This window comes from Canis aureus, chromosome 21 (genome assembly GCF_053574225.1).
Source record: "Canis aureus isolate CA01 chromosome 21, VMU_Caureus_v.1.0, whole genome shotgun sequence".
In the NCBI taxonomy this organism is placed as follows: Eukaryota; Metazoa; Chordata; class Mammalia; order Carnivora; family Canidae; genus Canis; species Canis aureus.
Genome location: NC_135631.1, coordinates 2,477,536 through 2,498,880, shown reverse-complemented (window position 1 = coordinate 2,498,880; position 21,345 = coordinate 2,477,536). Strand labels below are relative to the sequence as shown.

Genomic DNA, 21,345 nt, shown 5'->3' with positions numbered 1-21,345 from the left:
AAAAAAATATACTGTTTTGTATAAAGCTTTTTTTTTAAGATTTTATTTATTTATTCATGAAACACACACACACACACAGAGGCAGAGACACAGGCCGAGGGAGAAGCAGGCTCCATGCAGGGAGCCTGATGTGGGACTTGATCCCAGATCTCCAGGATCACACCCTGGACTAAAGATGTCGCTAAACTGCTGAGCCACCTGGGCTGCCCTGTTTTGTATAAAGCTTTTAAATTAATCATTAGGTATGGACATTTATTGTCATTAAGTATTTTTTTAAAAACTTAAAACATAGCCTATAATATCCTAGTATATAAATATGGCAAGAGTTAAATAATATTTTCATGTAGGATTTTTAAAAAAAATTTTATTTATTTATTCATGAGAGACACAGAGAGAGAGAGAGAGAGAGAGGCAGAGACATAGGCAGAGGGAGAAGCAGGCTCCATGCAGGGATCTTGACATGGGACTCGATCCCAGGTCTCCAGGATCACACCCCGGGCTAAAGGCGGCACTAAACTGCTGAGCCACCCGGGCTTCCCTTCATGTAGGACTTTTTAGGTATCTGATGTTTCTCCATTAGATGTAACTTCACGATTTTTGTGACCCTTTCAGATTATTTACTTAAGATCTGGTTTATAAATAGAAGTTGGGTCAAAGAGTATGAGATTTTTAAGGTTAGTAATACAAATTGCCAAATGGCCCCTCAGAAAAGTTCTACTGATTTTTATTACCATCAATGAATGAGGTGTTTATTTGTATCTTTTCTTGTATTTAATATTAGTATTTTAATTTCATCACAAACCAGTTTTAATTTGCATTTATTTGATTGCTAGTGAGGTAGAATATGTTTATTTATATTAGTGGTAATAATATATTTCTCCTTTTAAAATTATTTATCATGTTCATTGTCCATTTTTTTCTATTTTGTTATTTAAATTTTTAGTTGATTCCTAATAACTCTTTATATATTAAAGATACTGTTTTTCTATCATTTTCTTCCAGTTGATCATAGCAGTTTGTGTGTTTTTTTCAATGCATAGAATGTATTGGTCTGGCTATAACTAACAAGCAGCCCACTTAAGCTAGCTCAAGTAAAGAAGTTTTAGTTTAAGGACCCATGTGGAGAGGTAAAGGGACTCTTATGAAAATCTAAGAACTAGAGCTATAATAACAAGGAGCTGGGAGGCAGTGCAGGATCAAGGTGGTTCCAGGTACCTCAGCTAGTAGAGTTAGTGTGTCTCCAAATTAGTGCCCCATCACTGATGTGACGCAGCTAGCTATTTTTGATTTGCCTGCTTCTTTTCCTCCCACTATCGAACGGTCTACTATATGGCCAGAGTTGGCATTCTCTCCTCCCACCCTTGGTTTGGCCCATGATCCAGTGAAATCTCTCTTGCCTCCTCTACATCATGACTTTCTAGCTTTAGCTACCACTGCCAAAAAGCTATCCCCTCTCACCCATTTCTTGGTTCAGATTTTTGAATGAGAGCAAGAGGGAGAGCAAGAGTGACAAGGGGGTAAAATGGGATTGTGTGTGGACTTGATTGGCCTGGCTTCACTGATCATGGAGGATCATAGGATGAGATCTGCTTGGGACCCCATGCCTTCTTTAGGTCCAGCTGGCTGAGGTGGGAGGCAGTAGTACAGGGTATGAAATATAGCTGTCTGGGCAGCTGGGATTGTAGGCAATCATATTCCCTTAAAGAGAGTCTGAACATAACAGGTAATGATAAAAACTTTTTTTAAAAAAAGATTTTATTTATTTACTCGTGACAGACACAGAGAGAGAGGCAGAGACACAGGTAAGAGGGAGAAGCAGGCTCCCTGCAGGGAGCCTGATGTGGGACTCGATCCCTGACCCAGGATCACAACCTGAGCCCAAGGCAGATGCTCAACTTCTGAGCCACCCAAGTGTCCCTCCCATCTAAAAAATCTTAAAAAGTTTTTAATGTGAAAGTAACTCGTAGTGGGAAAAAACAAACAAATAAAATAACATGTTAAAGTCTCTGAATCCCAAACCCCCACTATATCTCATATACAACAATTTGGTGCATTTTCCTCAGATCATGCAGAGTGTATAGTACATTTTACTTCCAATACATAAAAACATATTTTAAGCAAAAGTAGGATAATAATGATTTTCAATGTGTTTTTTTTTTCAACCAGTTCCATGACTGCTCACATAACTCCACCTTGTTTTCTCTAATGGCTGTATGTGCATATGGATGCAGGATCATTTATTTAATTGGTTCTTATTAATGATTATTTATGTTGTTTTCCCAGTAATTTCAGAGGCCAGAAATTGTTCCTTGTTTTGCTTGCTAAGGAAAATGGTGGTTATTCAGTTCTTTGTAACTCTGCTTGTGTGGGAAGGTTAAAGACTTTTTGTTCCAAAATCCCATGGGCACAGAGTCTCAGCTTTGCCATTGTTAGAGCCGGCATTGCATCGTAGAGCCCTGGTTACTGTGCGGGCTGGTCCCCTGAGCCCTGGCCTGGAGAGGTAGCTTCCCTTCCCCCAACAGGTAGCCTCCTTTTGGCCCCCTTCCTAGACAAAGAACCACTTGCCAAACAAATCCCTGGGACTGTGGATCAAGCTGAGTGAAGGAGGCATCGCTGTCAATCCTTTTTTTTTTTTTTTCTTTTTAAGATTGTATTTATTCATGAGAGACACAGAAAGAGGGAGAGAGGCAGAGACCCAGGCAGTGAGAGAAGCAGGCTCCATGCAGGGAGCCCGACGTGGGACTCGATCCTGGGTCTCCAGGATCACAGCCTGGGCCTAAGGCAGACGGTAAACCGCTGAGCCACCCAGGGATCCCCTGTCAATCCTTTTATAACAGGAGCTGGCAAACTTTTTCTGTAAAGGGCCAGATAGTGAAGATTTTACGATTTGTAGGTCACAGGGTCTCCATTGCATCCATAAATGAATGGAGGTGGCTGTGTGCCAATATAGCTTTGTGGACACTGAAGTGTGAATTCCATATAATTTCATGTGCACAGAACATCATTTTTCTTTTGACTTTTCCCCAATCATTTAAAATATGTAAAAACTATTAGCCTGGGGCACCTGGGTGGCTCAGTTGGTTAAGTGTGCCTTCTGCTCGTGTCATGATCCCAGGGTCCTGGAAGTCTGCTTCTCCCTCTGTCTCTCCCCACCAGCTTGTTCTCTCTCTCTCTCTCTCTCTCAAATAAATGAATAAAATCTTTTTTTAAAAAGATTTTATTTATTTATTCATAGAGACAGAGACAGAGAGAGAGAGAGAGAGAGAGAGGCAGAGACACAGGCAGAGAGAGAAGCAGGCTCCATGCAGGGAGCCCGACGCGGGACCCGATCCAGGGTCTCCAGGACCACACCCCGGGCTGCAGGCGGCGCCAAACCGCTGTGCCACCGGGGCTGCCCAAATGAATAATATCTTTTTTTTTTTTTTTCAAATGAATAAAATCTTAAAAAAAAACAAACAAACAAACAACCAAAACCCATTCTTAGCTTGCATACAAAAATAAGCGGAGGCACCAATTTGGCACTTGTGGTTCTCATACTTCTAATTTTATAACCTGATTCCTTGAGTTCTTCACTTTGATTCTGTTGAGATGGCTCGTGTGTATCATTCAGTTATTGTTATTCTAGTTAGATCTTATGATGGAGAGTGAAGTCATTCATATTCTTAGTTCATGGCACCCTGTCCTCACTGGTCCCTACAAGGCCCCCCTCTCTTGTGGGTTTTTGGTTCCCTGATACCATCATCCTGTACCCCATCTTCTCAATAGCCAGCATTCTGGAGTATTTAATGTATGTTCTCTAGTCCATAGGATTCTGTTCTCGTTGGTTTTTTAAAATGAGCTTTTCAGGTTTGGTTCTTATAAGACAAGTATCATTGATTTGCATGTGTGTATCTTTAATTTATAGAAGTGGTGTTGCATTGCAGAGGGCATTCTCATTTTTCCACTTGGCTCTATATCTAAAAGCTTATCCCTGTTGCCATGTGAACATTGAGTCCTTGCACTAGTTAGAAACTTGGGCTCTCCTGGTCAGTACACCACCTTTCATTTTTAAAAAGAAGTGTCCAAAAAAAAAATTAAATAAATAAATAAATAAATAAACAAATAAATAGAAGTGTCCTTGAGTGGAATTATGCGTGGCCTTGTGCCTCTTCAGAAATAGGTACCTTTGCCCTTATAAAGGGCAAGGAATTTGTGTATTTTAAAAATCAAAAATTTTTTTTGCCTTTTAAACTATAGATACCCATTAAAATTGTTAAGAAATTTTAAAAATTTTGTTCAAACAAAACCAAAGTCTAATTTATCCCTTTTAGTGTTCATTTATTTCTTTAATAATAATTTTATTGTATTTTTAAAAGTTTACATATTTGTTTTATCAATCTCTACACCCAGCCTGGGGCTGGAACTCATGATGCTGAAATCAAGAGTCACTTGCTCCACTGACCAAGCCAGCTGGACACCCCATTAGTGTTCATTTCTATGGGTTTATTATTTTTTAAAAAGATTTTATCTATTCATTCATGAGAGACACAGAGAGAGAGAGGCAGAGACATAGGCAGACGGAGAAGCAGGCTCCATGCAGGGAGCCCGATGTGGGACTCGATCCCAGGACCCCAGGATCACACTCTGAGCCAAAGGCAGACACTCAAACCCTGAGCCACACAGATGCCCTCTATGAGTTTTAATCAACACATACATTGCACAACTGTCACTGCTGTCACACACACAGAACAGTACAGAGAGTTTAGTTGCCTCCAGTTCCCCCCTGCCCTGTTGTTGGCAGCTCCCCTCCTCACTCCTTGTCCTTGGCAATCACTGGTCATTTTTCTGTCCTAAGGTGATGCTTTTTCTGGAATGGGGCATAAATGGGAGAATACTTGCTGTGCTTTTTGGGTATGGTTTCTTTTACTCAGCACCACACAGTTGCTGCTCCATTATCTTGTGGTGTTTAATGTCTATAGGGTTTGAATTTCTTTATAGATATTTTTGTTATTATAATAAGAAAATTTGTTTTCAGACATCTTTCTACATTAGGCCTCCTTTCCTTGGTATTTGTCTGGAACACAGCGAGCTCTTTGGGTCCGTGTACCCCCTGACTGCTCCTTACTTGACATCATACTATGGATATTCACATTGTCTCCTGTTCAATCAGTAGTGTTCCCGAGGGCTGGATCCCTGCTTTGTCTTTATGTCCTTGCTATTCATGGAGACCTCCCTCCCCCAGTTAAATTCCCTTTTGAGGATTTCTGAAGGCCACTTAATTCTTACCAAACAATATTCTTTTTTCTTTTATTCTGGAAAACAAGTGGGATTCATAAATTGCAACTATTGTCCATTGTTTTGAAATAGGTTCTCAGTGAGGCCTGGCTGCGTTATTTTTGCCAGACTAACTACAATTACTGCATAAGAGAACATGGTTTATCCATAGCATATCTGTGAAAAGATATTTTTTTCCTGCTATTTGTAATACTCACTTGCAGATTGATTGATTGATTTATAAAGATTTTTATTTATTTATTCATGAGAGACACACAGAGAGAGGCAGAGACACAGGCAGAGGGAGAGCAGGCTCCCCATAGGGAGCCCGATGCAAGACTCAATCCCAGGACCCTGGGATCAACAACGTGAGCTGAAGGCAGACACTCAACCACTGAGCCACTCAGGCATCCCTCTAACAGCCTTCTTGTTGGTTTTGCAGCCAGAGCCCAAAGTTGGAGACCTGATTGAGATTTTCCGCCCTTTCTACAGACACTGGGCCATCTACGTTGGCGATGGATACGTGGTCCACCTGGCGCCCCCAAGTAAGGGTGCTAAGGGCCTCTGCTGTGCCAGGGCTGGGAGGAGAGGGAGATGGGGCAGCTGTGGGTAACAGGTGACCCCAGGTTTCTCCTTGATCCCCGACCAATGGTTGGTTCCTGAGTGCTGCAACAAGGCAGGTTGGTGTGGGGCCATGGTTTTCAAACTCTGCTCCTTGGAACCCTAGGGGCTCCCCCTAGGGGCTGAGGTGGGTTTCCAAGGGGATGGCCCTGCTTTTACAGTTTTAAATATTAAGGGTTTTTATCAAATATTCACCTATTAAGTGTAAACCTCCCTAAGAGAGCATGGGCTTTTGGGCAGCAGGCTTGGTGATGAATCTAGTTTCTACTCTCCAGTCTTGGTTGACTTACTGTAAACTGAAGGTAAGAGGACTTAACTAGGAGAATTCTGAGAATTCCCTACCCCTTTTCTTAAACTTTTTACTTAAACTGAAGTATAACATAAATACAGTACAGTGCACAAATATAGTAAAGTGTATAGTTGGTGAATTAAAAAAAAAGTCTCCATCGGTGTAACAATGACCAAGATCAAGATCTAGAACATATCCACTACCCTAAGAGGCTCCCACACGCTGCTTCAGCATCCTCTCATCTTCCCTAAAGACAACCACTACTCTAGTTCTCTTGCCGTAGATTATTTTTGCCTGTTCTAGACCTTCACGTAGGATTTGCCACAGATTCTGTGCTCTTTTACGTCTGGCTTCTTACCCTAAAGAAGTAAGGCCGGCGAGAGTCACTGGGTCGTGAATAGCAGGAGAAGTTCTTTTTCATTCTGTGTATTTTCTGTTATATGAACATACCTCAGATTGTTACCCCATCTTCTACCAATGGACGTTGGATTGGATTCCAGGTTTTGGCTGCTGTGAACATAGTGGCTGTGGACATTCTTGGCCATATCTTTGCCCACCCCTTTTACCTCTAACTAATGGCTTCACCCTGTACTTACAGAGAAATCAGAAGTAAGCAGAGTATATGGAACCTTCCCCAGCTCCGGTGAACCAAACCACCACCAACTGCACCCACCCAGTCTGCCTTTTCTTTTGTTAAGATGTGAAAAATGCCTTGTCCTTGTTTAAAAAGCCAACCTCTATGTGTGGGTCCTGGGTGCTCTCTTTTGTGAGCACTGTGCTCCTCAAATTCCTCACCTCCTGTATTATGGTCCCACTCTCTACTAGATTATTCCTACTGGCATAGAAACCACTGTACTAGCTCCTGTTGATGAAATGAACAAACACTCCCTCGACCTCATGTCTTCCCTAGCTAATTCCCTGTAGAGTGAATCTTTGATTGTCCACTGTGGCCCTCATCACTTCCTCTTGCCATTCTGTCTTTGGTTCCCTCCACCAGTCTCTCTTACTTAGCCCCCTCCCAATGTAGCGCTTATCAAGGCTGCCGAAAGACTTTCCACATCTTAACGAAGCCACAGGTGAATTTTCTGGTCAAGGCTTACTTGGCTTCTTTGTAGCATTTGACATGAGATCTTCATCTCTGATCTTCCTCTGGCACTTGTCTTTCTTCCTCTTTCACTGGGCCTTTCCTTCTTGGTCTCCTATGTGGGCTCCTCCTTCTCTCCCATATCCCTCTTCCTGACTCTCTCAGGTGGCCTCATTGGGCCCATGGCTTCCAATACTTTCTATTGGTGGGTGTTTCCTAAGCGTCCCCTCAGCGCAGGCCTCCCTGCTTAGCTTCAGACTTGTATAACCTCTTGATTACTTGGCATCTCCACTTGGGTGTACAGTTGGTGCATTGAACTTGACATTCTCTGAAAGAAAGCCTCCGGTGGATGACAGCTGCTCGAGCCCAAAATCTAGGTATCATCCTCAATGCTTTTCACCCTGTATCTAATGCAACAGGAAATCTGGTTGTCTCTCTCTCCACGAGGGACTCTGGGTCTAATCACTTGTCACCGTCTGCACTGTTGCACCCATCTGAAGCTCCTGCAGCTTGTTGCTGATCTCACTGCCTCTTGCCCACTTGTGGCCAGTCCCTCCTTCCCTGGGCAGCCAGCACAACCATTCTAAAGTATAAACCAGATTATGTTATTTCTCTCCTTAAAGTTCTTCTCCTTCTCCTTCTCCTTCTCCTCCTCCTCCTTCTTCTTCCTTCTTCCTTCTTCTCCCTCTTCTTCTCCCTCTTCTTCTTCTTCTTCTTCTTCTTCTTCTTCTTCTTCTTCTTCTTCTTCTTCTTCTTCTTCTTCTTTTTCTTCTCCTTCTCCTCCCTTCTCTTCCTTCCTTCTTTCTCCTCCTCCTCCTCCTCCTCCTCCTCCTCCTCCTCCTCCTTCTTCTTCTTCTTCTTCTTCTTCTTCTTTCTTCTTCTCCTTCTCCTCCCTTCTCTTCCTTCTTTCTTCTTCTTCTTCTTCTTCTTCTTCTTCTTCTTCTTCTTCTTCTTCTTCTCCTCCTCCTCCTCCTCCTCCTCCTCCTCCTCCACCTCCTCCTCCTCCTCCTCCTCCTCCTTCTTCTTCTTCTTCTTCTTCTTCTTCTTCTTCTTCTTCTTCTTCTTCTTCTTCTTCTTCTTCTTCTCTTTCTTCTTCTTTCTATCAGTTCAAGTTTAATAGAAACCACAAAGACCAAAAGTGATGTCCCACTACTGGACACATCAGTTAGCCTGCCCATAGCACAGGTCAGACTGTTTCCTCCAGAGGAAGAAAGGCTGGCTTCCCTGGCCCCTTCAGGAAAGGCCTGTTCTGTCCCAGACCATGTCTGCACCAAATCTAAAGTCTTGTGTTTTAAGCATCATAGTAGTACTAGAGAGATTTTGTTTTCATGGCTGCCCACTGTAGCCTGGCACTAAAGGGCCCAAGTGCTTACTTCTACTTAGAGAATTATTATTTGCTCTTCTGCACATCAGGCTTGATAGTATCATTTCCAGGCTTCCAGCCACTTCCTCATGCTTGTCAGCTAACTGGAAGGCCTGAACTAGTCTCAGAGTCTCATCCACAGAGGAGCCAACAAGGGGGTCATTCTCAGTCATCTGCCAAAGCAAACCTATATCATCAATAATAAAGAAGCCCTTGAACGAGATACATTCATCAGCCTTAAAGACTCCATATTCCTGAGTGATTGTACATATGGCGGTCTGATACCAGGGGAATGTTCATGGGTCCCAGCCCTCCTTGTTTCTTGGGTGTGTTGATTCATGCCAGATAACAAAAATGATAATCCACAGAAGTACCAGCCACTCGGCAGTTGAGTGATCTCCATGGGGCACACAAAGGAGAAGTCAAAAGAGTGGAGGAAGAACACAACGTATTTTCCTTTGTAGTCGGAGAGGCTGATGCCTTTGAACTGGCTATCTGGTGTAGTGGCCATGGCTTTGAAGGTTGGGCCAGGGTGCCCAATTTTGGCATTTCCTGAAGACATCTTGCTGTTGGCACCTAACCACTCTTGAGTGCCAGACCTTGCCCAGCCACCTCCCCTATCACACCACCCCAAGTTGAGTAAGACAGGTCCCTGGGGGGATGAGCAAAAGGCCATGACCAGGGTGTGGGGGTGCTTCTCACCATCTCTGAGACAGAACTCACCAAAAGTCAGTCAGGAAGAAGACATCCCTTAGAGCTCTTGATCGGCTTTCTCATCACACTTAGAATAAGCTTCAAAGTCTGTACTGTGGCCCAGAGTCTGTACTGGACCTGGTGTGGTCTGGCCTCTGCCTGCCTCTCTGACCCAGATCTTTCTCTCCGGTGCTCTTGGGGTCTCTAGACATCAACCACATTGACCTTCCCACGGCCTCTGGAGCATTCCATGCTCTCCCTTCCCAAGCTCTTGCTCTTGCCCTTGCTCTTCCTTCTGTATGTGATGCTCTTCCCTGGATCTCAGCATAGCTGCCTCCTTTCCATCACTCCAGACTCCACTCAATACCTATTCCCTGGAGCAGCCCTCCCTCCCGGGCCTTCCGGAGTCATCCCCTCCTGTAATATTTCACTTAATCTGATCCATAACACTTTCTCAACCTAAAAGTACCTGATTTTGTTTATTTTTTAAAGGTTTATTTTATTTATTCATTCATGAGAGACACAGAGAGAGAGGCAGAGCCATAGGCAGAGGGAGAAGCAGGTTCCCCGCAGGAAGCCCAAAGTAGAACTCGATCCCAGGACCGTGGGATCACATCCTGGGCCAAAGGTGGCAGACGCTCAACTGCTGAGCCACCCAGGTGTCCCTGCTTTTGTCTATTTGTTCATTGTCGGGGTGGGTCTTCTCACTAGAATGTGAGCTACTTAAATGCAGATGCACTGTCTAGTTTATTGCTGCTATCTCCAGCACCTTGGATGAGCACTGCCCCCCACCCCGCCACCCCGCTAGTAGGGCTGCAGCATTGACTATACTGAGTGGATGTCCCTGGTGGACAGGAGACAGGGAGGACATGGCAGGGATCCTGGGGACAGGTGTGCCACAGTCATTAGACAGATGATGCTCCTTAAAGGGAAAAGATGCTTCCACATGCATCTTCTCACTCGAACTTCACAGGAATCTTGCCAGATAGGTCAAGACTGACTCATGCCACTCAGAACATGGTAGAGATTTGAGTTAGAAGGAAGCTTGAGGAACAACTCTGATGATAATGACAGCTGACACCTGCTGGGCACTCACTCTGTGCCAGGCCCTGGAGAAAGCTGTGTACGTGGCCAGCTCCCATAACCCTTGCAGCCCCCCACCCCGCCCCCATGGTGCTGTAGAGACAGGAAGGGCTGTTATTGTCCCTGTGCTACAAGGAATTGGGGACTCAGAAGTTAAGCACCTTGCCTAAGGTCACACAGCAGGTGGGAGGTGGTGCAAGTGGGACTCGAACTCTGGCTGTCTGACTTTCAACTCTGCCTTTACCCACGATGCTACACTACCCAGTCTGACATTTTCCAAAACTCACTCATCAGATGTGTGCCACAGCCACGTGCCCTTTCTGTGATTGTTTAATATTTTCCTTAATGGACTAACTTTAAAAATAGAAAGGAATTTTTTTAAAGGAGCTTTAAATAACTATATTGATATGTGTTTGTGTATCAGTTTTGGTAGGTATTTGGGGGCTTGCACATCATTGGCTCAGCAAAGTTAAGTGGCATGTCAAGACCACTCAGTGATGCAGCCAGAATCCAAGCCCAGAGTTTCTGATCATCAGCCCGTGCCCTCGTGTACCACCCCCAGAGCGGCACTCTCAGCGCAAGGTTTAAGGAAGCCTTACTCTTAGGGTTTGACTGTGTACGTGCCTAGCCCTGAAGTGTGGAGCCTCCTTAAGTTTCGTGGTGTAGGCACCCTGCTTACCTCACCTCCTTCTCAGCCTTGCCACCCTCCCTACTTGGGGGCTGAAACTCACGTGGTCCCATTCCCACATTGACGCCCTCCACAGACTCAGAACTCTGCATGGCACCATTTCTTTTCTTTACTCCAATGGCTCCTTCAAGCACCTCCTGCCCTATTGGTAGGAAGCCTGAACTACCCTGGTTTTCTAAAATCTCAGGAATATACTCAGGGCAAAGGGGCTTAGTCCTCTTTGGAAAGGCCTGGAATCTGATCAGCCCCTCCTGCCATTGCTTGTTCCTGTCACATGGTGTCACCTGGAAGACTGTTCCTGTGCAGCTAACAGGGTGCCTCCGCTGCCAGGAAAGGCCTTGGAGATCCCATCCCAGCAGGGCCGCAGAGGCTCTTCGAGGGATAGTGGGTCTCTCTGGGGCCTACCTCTTTGGTACGCACACACTCTTTCAGCCATCACAAACAAAGCACGCTCACATTGTGTAGGTTGACTGCCTTGGGACACTTGCCCAGTCTCTGTGCTGACATCAGCCTTTCCTCCACACCATCCTGGTCCTTGTATTGACCCTAGACTCCCTTTCTTTGAGTTTTCTTTTCTTTTCTTTTTTTAAATTGAAGTGTAGTTGACATACGATGTTATATTAGTTTCAGGTGTACAGGGTAGTGACTGGACAAGTCTACATGGTGTGCTGTGCTCACAAGTGTAGCCATTATCTGTCCCATACAACGCTAGTACACCACCACTGACTATATTCCCTGTGCTGTGTCTTTTATCATCATGACTTACTCATGCCATAGCTGGAAGCCAGTACCTCCCAACCCCCTTCACCCATTTTTTCCCATCTCCCCACTCCTTCCCTTCTGTAACCACCAGTTTAGTCTTATGGGTCTGTTTCTGTTTTTCATTTCTTTAGTCACTTCTTTTGTTTTTGGGATTCCACTTATGAGTGAAATCGTATGGTATTTGTCTTCCTCTGTCTGACTTCTTTCACTGAGCACAAGTAACCTTCTAGGTCTGCCATATTGTTGCAAAGAGCAAGATCTCATCCTTTTTAATGGCAGAGTAATATTCCACAGACAGTTTAATTTCTGGAGCTTTGTTGCCCCTTTGCCCCTCAGCCTTGGCCGGGGCCATGCTGGTGTACCTACGGGCCTCCCTGGCAATTCCTCTCCAGCTGTGGATCCCTTTGGGTACTTTGCTCCAAGGAGAACTACAAATCCATTCGCCTTTTCTGCAGTCTTCAGCTTTGTATTTGTCAGGGAGTGTAGCCTTGATGGAATCACAGAAGGTTCATAATCTGTTCCCCCAGGGAGATGGGGGTGCTCAGGGCCCATATTTGTATAAAAGAGGGCCCCTGAGGAGCCACAGGGTGAAGAAGGCCCCTTCTCTAGGTTAAAAAAAAATCAGAATGAATCATGAAACTTCATCATTCCTCATTTCAGATAAGGAAACCAGGGCCCAGACCACAAGCACCTTCTCCAGAGCCACACAGTGTATGTCTGACCCTGCTCCCCTTTCCCTTTCCTTCTGCTCATGCTGTTGTGGAGGGTGCCAAGGGCCTGTGGATGGACCCCTCTGGGCCTGCCCAGAACCAATCCCTCTGTTTTCCCTTTGCCAATCCTCAGGTGAGGTTGCGGGAGCTGGTGCGGCCAGCGTCATGTCCACCCTGACCGAGAAGGCCGTGGTGAAGAAGGAGCTGCTGTACGATGTGGTCGGGAGAGACAAGTACCAGATTAATAACAAACACGATGACAAGTACTCGCCGCTGCCGCCCAGCAAAATCGTCCAGCGGGCGGAGGAGCTGGTGGGGCAGGAGTTGCCCTATTCGCTGCCCTGTGAGAACTGCGAGCACTTTGTGAACGAGCTGCGCTACGGGGTGGCCCGCAGTGACCAGGTGCGTCCTCAGCCTGTGTCCCTGGCCGCATGAGCCAGAGCAGTCTGCGGGCTGATGGTGGCCGGGCCCCGTAGACCAGTGCAGTCTGTGAGTCACAGCCAGGGTGGAATCTGGTGTTTCCAGGATAGTGCTGGTTGTCTTTTCTCACTTAAACATTGCTGCAAGTGAAGAAACCACACCAGAAGTTTCCTGGGACCTCGCACAGAGGAGCTGTGGAGCATAAACAGCTCATTTTCTGAGGCTTAACAGAATTTCAGTTTGTCCACATTAAAAAAAAAAAAAAAGCAGATTTCTTAGCATGTCTAATGATGGGAGTTTTGCTGGTCCATAATATCCTGCTCTAAGACCTGTGCTGCATGCCAGCGGCCGTTCCCATGATCAGAGATCTTGTAATCAGCTCCCAGGCCTGGCTCACCTGGCAGGCTGGCCCCTAGGAGATGGACAGCAGGGAAGTCTGGGCGTGGTGCTGACTCTCCGGGGACGGTCGCGGCCCCTGTAGAATATGCACTCTCAGGACTAACCAGGGCCCATGGTCTTGTATTTGCTTACGCTCTTTGTGCAGCACGTGCTCAGTGAGGCTATTGTTGATTTCCTTGACAAAGTACTTTTTGTATGAAGCTGCTGCCTCATTTGTTCTTACTCCATGAGGTTTTGTAAAGACCAAAGGCCACATGGTTCCTCCTGCATTATCTGCAAACTGTTTCTCCCACCCTGACAAATGGCTTAGCTTGAAAGGCTCTGGGGACAGATGCTCTCATGCAGGTTCCCTCCAGGACCCCTGCTGCCACAAAGCCATGCTTGATGACCTCTGAAGGAAAGCTCAAGACTGAGTGGCAGTTAAACCCCAGGAGGTCAGGAGCTTCCTCCAAACCTTGTTGTGGCTTCTGGCTGCTTGGAACGCCAGGTCTGGATCCCAACTGATGTAAATGACACTGGTGTGTTTCCTGACAGTGCACATGGCTATGGTGGGCGCATTTACAGGCAGCGCCAAGATCTATATTTTTTAACCATTGAAGACCTCCAGATTCTTCTCTGTAATGGTCCTTGGGGGTTTTGGCAGCCACAGCATACAATCGAGGCAAGCTGTGCTTGGGGAGTGAGGGCATAGTTGACCGTCTCAGGTAAGGGTGTGTTAGTTTTGGGTACAGAGTTTGTATTTTCATCCTTTTTATTCCTGGGATTTGGGGGTCCATGGGCTTCTTTGGATTTCTTGGCATCAAATGATGATGAGACATCTTTTTCTTTGCCGTTCTTGATTCTGCCTAAGTGCCTGGCTCTGTTCATGGGTGCAATTTCTCCATCCTTGATCGTGACACTCTTTTAATGCCGCATGTGGGAAAAAGTACAGTTCTGCTGATTTGGGGACTTGTGCCTTTATTTGGGGGCAGTGGCTATGACAGCAAACTCTCCCTTTGCATTGTCACAGGAGCTGTTGCGCCTGGATAGTGCTGGAAATAGGAAGAAGTCGAGCTTTCTCACTGATTCCTGCTGATTTCAATTGTTTCCACTGTGTTTTGTTCATGTCAGTGTTGCTGCTATACATGCAGGCTATAAAGACATTGTGGCTCACAGACTGGGGAAGGAGCTGGGGAAAGGGCCACTGCATACACTGGCCTGGTAGACAGACTGCAAATTAAAAAAAATTTTTTTTAAGATTTTATTTATTTATTCATGAGAGACACAGAGAGAGAGGCAGACATGAGACTCGATCCCAGGACCCCGAGATCATGACCTGAGCCAAAGGCAGCCACTCAACCACTGAGCCACCCAGATGCCCCCAGATTGCAAATTAAGACAATAGACTTCTGCGTTGGGATGTTTTCTAAGGTGCGGAGTGCATCCTCAGCACCCAGTAACAGAAGGCATTTTCTTGACATTGAGTCTGAGGCTCTTGATGCCTTGGGAGCTTGAGTCTCTGGCCCTCATGTTTTAGGTCTGTGGCATACTGTCAGGTTTTCGAATTGTCCACAAAGAGAGCTGTGTACATCAAACATAATTGTTGAAGTAAAAGAAGAACTAGCCACACCGGACCTAATTACTGAAAGCTTATTAGAGGCAGACCAAGCCCTGGTCTGAACCACCAGTAGCTATGCGTGAGTGTGCTTTTAGGCATGTGAAATAAACCAGGTCAAGGACCAGAGGTCAAAGGGGAGGGGGAATGTTTCAAACAAAGTGAAGGATGAATCTGAGATCTGTGCTGTGTGTGTGTGTGTGTGTGTGTGTGCACTCAGCAGCCCCCTAACAAAGCCAAACTATCACATCAGCAGTCATCTGCTTCTGTTAGATCTGTGTAACATGTAGTTAGTTGCCTATGTGCTATGTCAGTGATGTTTTCCTGTGCTTGTTTATTAGGACGTCACCTGTTTATCCTCCTAAAACTCCCATACTCTCTGCCTCACTGATGGGATGGTTTCCTCCTCATCTTCTTGCCTTTTCAAGTTTTGGAAACATGCTGTTGGCATTTGAGGTTAGCCGGTGCACAAAAGGTTTGGTATCAGGTTTCTGGGCTTACTATGCATGCTTCTATCTCTTTGTCTTTTGCTGTTTTTTTTTTTTCTGGAAAATATTTTATAATTTAAGTTCTAAATTTTGAAAGTAATGCATGCACACAATTTGAAAAAAAAAAAAAAAACAGTACTCAAAAAAGACCTGTAACAAAAACCTCTCTCTACTCCTCCCCATCTGCCCAGGCAGCCACTCGTCTCTCTTTCAGTTTGGCATTTACCTATCTCTGAATTTCTAAGCAATATATGTATACTATCATCTTCTTTAAAAAAATATTTTATTTATTTATTTGAGAGAGAAAGAGTGAGTGCAAGAGCACAAGCGGGAAAGGGCAGAAGGAGAAGAAGAAGCAGACACCCCGCTGAGCAGAGTCCAAAGTGGGGCTTGATCCCAGGACCCTGAGATCATGATCTGAGCTGAAGGCAGAAGCTCAACCACTGAGCCACCCAGGTGGCCCTGCTACCATCTTTTTATTTGAAAAATTTAGGGATCCCTGGGTGGTGCAGCGGTTTGGCACCTGCCTTTGGCCCAGGGCATGATCCTGGAGACCTGGGATCGAATCCCACGTCAGGCTTCCGGTGCATGGAGCCTGCTTCTCCCTCTGCCTGTGTCTCTGCCTCTCTCTCTCTCTCTGTGTGTGTAACTATCATAAATAAATAAAAATTAAAAAAAAAAGAAAAATTTAGATATGCTCTTTTGACAACTTCTTATGCTAAGTGAAGACTAAACTGTTTAAATCATTGTTCCTGCCCCTTCCCCATTCTCTCCCTATCATTTTATATTATATATTTTTATTAAATTAACATTCAGTGTTTGTGTTATGTTTATGTAAATTTTACTCACAGCTGAGAGTTGTAGTGTATTATGAATTTTCTTTTTGGGGAGGAAGGGTTTCTTTTTTCTTGAAGATAATTATCTCCTTACATCACTCATTTTCCCTTGTACCTGTTGTCAGTTCTCCGTATAGTTTTCCACAAGGGAAATCATGTCCACTAGTCTATCATTTTCAAGATGTTCCCCTTGGACACCTCCATCCCCAGAGATGGCCATTCTGCTGTCTATGCTGGTTGGCTCTTGGCTGACTGCATGGCTTTACCCCAGGACCTCCCTTGTCTCTCATTCTTGAGGTTTTCTTTGCCTTCCTCTTGGATTGGATTCCCTGGTTCTATGAGCTCTTCATTTCTTTATTTCTCTGTTTTTCTCTCAATTTAGGTAGAGCACATCCCTCAGAAGTTGCCTTTGATTAGAAAAACAGCACTGGAATAACGGGGCCACCAGGCTCTGGGGACACACCTCTCCCCTCTGGTTTGGCTACTGTATGAGCTTCCTATGGCTGCTATAACAAATCACCACAGATTTCATAGCGAAAAACACCCCAAAATTATTGTCTCACAGTTCCCGAGGTCAGAAGTCTGAAAATAACTATACAGGGTAAAATCAAGATGCCAGCAGGGCTCTGCTCTTTTCTGGAGATTCTAGGGGAGTATCTGTGTTCTTGTCTTTCCCAGCTTCTGGAGGCTTCCTGTACTTGTGGCCTGTCCTCCATTTTCAAAGCCAGCAATTGCCAGTTGAGCCTTTCTCACACTGCATGATACTGATGCTTCTGACTCTCTCTTACATCTTTTGAGAAACTTTGTGATGACACTGGGCCCACCTGGATCATCCAGGATTATCTCTCTCCCCCCTTTATTAAGGTAAATTGATTAGCAATTTAATTCCATCTGGAATCTTAGTTCCCCCTTAACCATGTAACACAATATACTTAGAGGTTCCTGGAATTAGGACATAGACACCTTGAGAGGGACCATATGTCTCCTTACCCCTATTCTCTACAGCTGGTACAAAGTTGTTGCCCTGGAGTCTGCCCTCCCCATCGCTCTCAAGTTCCCTTCTATCCTCTCCTGCGCTGCTGTGCCCTCTTCTGTGGCTCACATCTTCCCTGGTTCACCTTCTTGTTTTGGTGGAACTTCCTTCAGCAGCTTCTTGAAAAAGGATGTATGGAAGGTATGTTTTTTGAAACCCTCATTTCTGAATTATTTTTTATTTTACTCTTCCACTTGGTTTTATGGTTTGGGTACAGAACTCTAGGTTAGAAACTGTTTTACTTTGGACTTTTGGAGGCAATGTTCTACTGTCTTCTTGCTTCCAGCATCTCTTTGGAGAAATCTAAAGTCATCCAAACTCTTGATCGTTCCTGTTTCCTATTTTTCTCCCCCTGCTCTAGCAATCGCAGTGTCTTTTCTTTATCCAATTTTCTAGAATTTCACAGTAATTTGTTTTGGTGGGGGCCTACGTTTATCCACTAAGAGGGGCCTCAGAGCACCATTTCAATCTGAAAATGTATGTCCTTTAGTCCTGTTAATTTTTTTTAAATTTTATTTATTTATTTATGATAGTCACACAGAGAGAGCGAGAGAGAGGCAGAGACACAGGCAGAGGGAGAAGCAGGCTCCATGCACCGGGAGCCCGATGCGGGACTCGATCCCGGGTCTCCAGGATCGCGCCCCGGGCCAAAGGCAGGCGCCAAACCGCTGCGCCACCCAGGGATCCCTAGTCCTGTTAATTTTCATGAACTATTTCACTCTTGATTCGCCTCTGAGTTTCCTATATTATTTCTGTCTGGAACATATATTAATCAGATGTTGGACTGCCTGGATTATCCCTTATTTTTTATCTTTGACTTCTATTTTCTGTGTTTTTATCTTTTTGGTATATTTTTTTTCCCTAGAGATTTCCTCAACTTTATCTTTCAAACTTTTTATTGACTCTGCCATTTCCATTGTACTTTCTAAGAATTGTACCATGTTCTTTTTAAAAAATATTTTATTTATTTATTTGAGAGAGAGAAAACACAAATGGAGGGAGGGGAAGAGGAAGAGGGAGAAGCAGACTTCCTGCTGCGTAGGGAGCCTGACACGGGGCTCGATCCCAGGACCCCAAGATCACGACTTGAGTTGAAGGCAGACGCTTAACTGACTAAGCCACCCAGGTGCCCTATAGCACCCTGCTCTTATTTATTGGATGCAATATGTTCTTTTATCCTCTGATGATAGTTTTTAAAAAGATGTTTTCTAGATATGATTTCTGTTTCTTCAGATTGTTTTTTATTTGTTTTGCTCTCTATTTTGTTTTATTTTTTAAGATTCTATTTATTTGACAGAGATAGAGAGAGAGAGAGAGAGAGAGAACACAAGCAGGGTGAGTGGCAGGCAGAGGAAGAGGGAGAATCAGGCTCCCTGTAGAGCAGCGAGCCTGATGTAGGGCTCGATCCCCGGACCCTGGGATCATAACCTGAGCTGAAGGCAGACACTTAACCAACCACCCAGGCATCCTGTCTTCTGTTTCATAGGTCCTTCTCAGATGTCTAGTTTCTTGGTCATTTGCCAATGATTAAGGGTGGGGGATTTGCTGCTTAATGGAAGCTTTGAATGAACTGGAAGGGGACAGTGGCTTGTTGACTTTGAGTTTCCCTTCTGGATGATAAAGGTGGACAGTTTGGGAGTCCTTGGCATGAGTATCTTTTCTTTCTTTTTTTCTTTCTTCTTTTTTTAAAGTTTATTTATGTAAGCAATCTGTATACCCAGTGTGGGGCTCGAACTCACCACCCCAAGATTAAGAGTCGAATACTCCCCCGACCGAGCCAGCCAGGCACCTCAGATATCTTTTGTTTCCACTTGGGCTGGTCAGATTCTCCAGGAAAGTTTTCCTGACTCTGGTGTGGTAGGTAAAGTTCTGGGGGAGCAGAGAGAGGGAGGAAGGCCAAGAGTCTCACAGCATGTTTATGGTCTCCCAGTCCCTTGTTTTTGGTATGATATCTGCATCCTCATGTGTGCTTCTCGATTCCCAGGCCCCCAAGTCTTCTTCATCCTCCGCAGAGAATAAACCTTCAGACTTCTGCTGTCATTGGGCAGGAGGTGGGGTGGGGGCATCCGGGGATCTAGCTGAAGCTCTTTCTCTCTGCTGTTTCCAGAAGTATTTGCTGTTGCAAATAGCTGACCCTTCCCAAGTCTCCTGTTGTATAATTCGGATTGATCCTCAACTTTTCCCACTGCTGCTTTAGAATTTAGAGTTCTGTAGGTCCTTGTGGAATTACACCTAAAACAAATGCCTTACTGGGAACCCTGGGTGGCTCAGTGGTTGAGTGTCTCCTTTTGGCACAGGGGGTGATCCTAGGGTCCTGGGATTGAGTCCCACATTGGGTTCCCTGTGGGGAGCCTGCTTCTCCCTCTGCTGATGTCTCTGCCTCTCTCTCTGTGTCTCTCATGAATAAATAAATAAAATCTTTTTAAAAACCCAAAAAACAAAAAACAAATGCCTTACTTTACTCTTGGGTAGGTTTCAGGAGGGAGTGAAATTTGACATGTGTTCACTTTTTACCCTGAGATCTACTCTTACTTTTGCAACATTTCTTTTTTTCTATATGAGCAATACAAGTCAGAAATACTAATAATTTAAAGTATCGTGTCACTACTACTCCTAAGTGGGTCATTTATATAAGAACCCATAAAGAGCACCTCTGTGCCTGGCAGAGCCGGGTGCGGAGGATGCAGTGAGGAACAAGATAAATGACACAGGTGAGGTCCTTGCTCTTCCGGGAGTCACAGTAGTGACCTAGTAAGTGTTCGAGAGCAGTTCCTGGGCCATCTCACACTTGCTTCAAAGGCTCCTCGATGGCCAGACAGGATGTCAGCCATCTGGGCTTCATCTCATCCATTCCACTACTACCCCTGGGGACTTGTGTGCTTTAAATACCTACTGTGGATTGGGTTGTACTGCCCTGGCCAGCTGACTCCATGCAGCTGTCCTTTCCCCAGCCAGCCCTCATTTCTCTGCCAATATTTGTTGACTCCTGGGTTTGTCAAGTGGGCCAAGGGGTGCATGAGTCTCCTTGAGCTGAATGTTCTTGTTGAATGTACAGCCCGTACTCGGATTCCCAATGGGCTCTGACTTCCCCTGCTCTCTCTTGCAGGTCAGAGATGCCGTCATGGCGGCTGGCATCGCAGGAGTGGGCTTGGCAGCCATGGGCCTCATTGGAGTCATGTTCTCAAGAAACAAGCGGCAGAAGCAATAAGTTGAAGGGATTATCCTATCAGCAGTGACTTTATACATTTAGGAGTTCTCGTTGCACCAGAGGTTTTGAGGTTTGGTTTGTGGATTTCATTCTGTTTTATAATAAGGCTTATTTTTACAGAATAAAATAAAGCCCAACAGGGGAGGATTTTACTGGAAGAAATGCAGCAGGAATTGCCTGGTGTGAAGTCTATTAAGGGCACAGCTGGGCTCTGTGTCTGGCCACACCAGATTGTGCTGTGGCCCTTTGGTGGTTTTCTCTTACTTTCTCTTTGTGGCTGCATTCTTGATCTTGCAGGAGACAGTCCAGCTCTAGTTCTTTCAAGTAATGGGAATTTCTGGTTGTGGGGAAACAGGGGAACAGCAAGGGAGATGCACAGACCTGGCTGATAATGCAGGAACAAGGACCATTGGACACCTAGAATCCTTGGCCTGGAACTAGAGCCAGCATGGTTTCTAGGACTCCGCAGCTGGAGTCTATGGATGTTCCATGAAGTAAAACCCGAACCAAAGCAAACTTCTGCCATAAGGAAAGTCAGTAGATGCTCTTTCCAATCTTGTGGAAACCTCCTGTATCTCCTTCTGTTCTCCACATCCTTCCTCTGCCTTGTGGCTCCTACTCCCCAACGCTCCTGCTTCCTTTCTGCTTGGGCTTGCCGCAAGCCCCAAATCCGATCCCACACCCCTCCTGGGCCCTTCTTCCTGGATCCCCTCAGTTTCACTCTACCCATGGACTGAGGCTCTTGGCTTTCCAGCTCATCCTATTCATGGGCCAATCAGCTCTGCCCAGGAGGATGGGTCACATGGTGGGGAGTTGCCTCA

The 21,345-nt window shown here is 45.2% G+C and overlaps 1 protein-coding gene and 1 pseudogene across 9 annotated transcripts in view; one reads left to right on the top strand and one right to left on the bottom strand.

Annotated features, from left to right (window-relative positions):
• The window catches only part of PLAAT3 (phospholipase A and acyltransferase 3), a 31,245-nt gene extending 10,555 nt beyond the window's left edge, over positions 1-20,690 (top strand). For 5 of the 9 annotated variants that reach the window (XM_077862107.1, XM_077862106.1, XM_077862105.1 and 2 more), the window contains 4 exons: positions 5,696-5,798; positions 12,680-12,948; positions 17,289-17,457; positions 20,423-20,690. In XM_077862107.1, coding sequence (XP_077718233.1) covers positions 5,696-5,798; positions 12,680-12,948; positions 17,289-17,457; positions 20,423-20,529 — 648 coding nt within the window. In that variant the 3' untranslated portion in view covers positions 20,530-20,690. Of the gene's footprint in view, positions 1-5,695; positions 5,799-12,679; positions 12,949-15,300; positions 15,416-17,288; positions 17,458-20,422 lie in introns of all 9 variants that reach the window. The other 4 variants (XM_077862108.1, XM_077862109.1, XR_013359675.1 and 1 more) reach the window with 3 other exon arrangements.
• Positions 8,623-9,172, bottom strand: LOC144292204 (peroxiredoxin-1 pseudogene; annotated as a pseudogene).
• Positions 20,691-21,345: the final 655 nt, after the last annotated feature.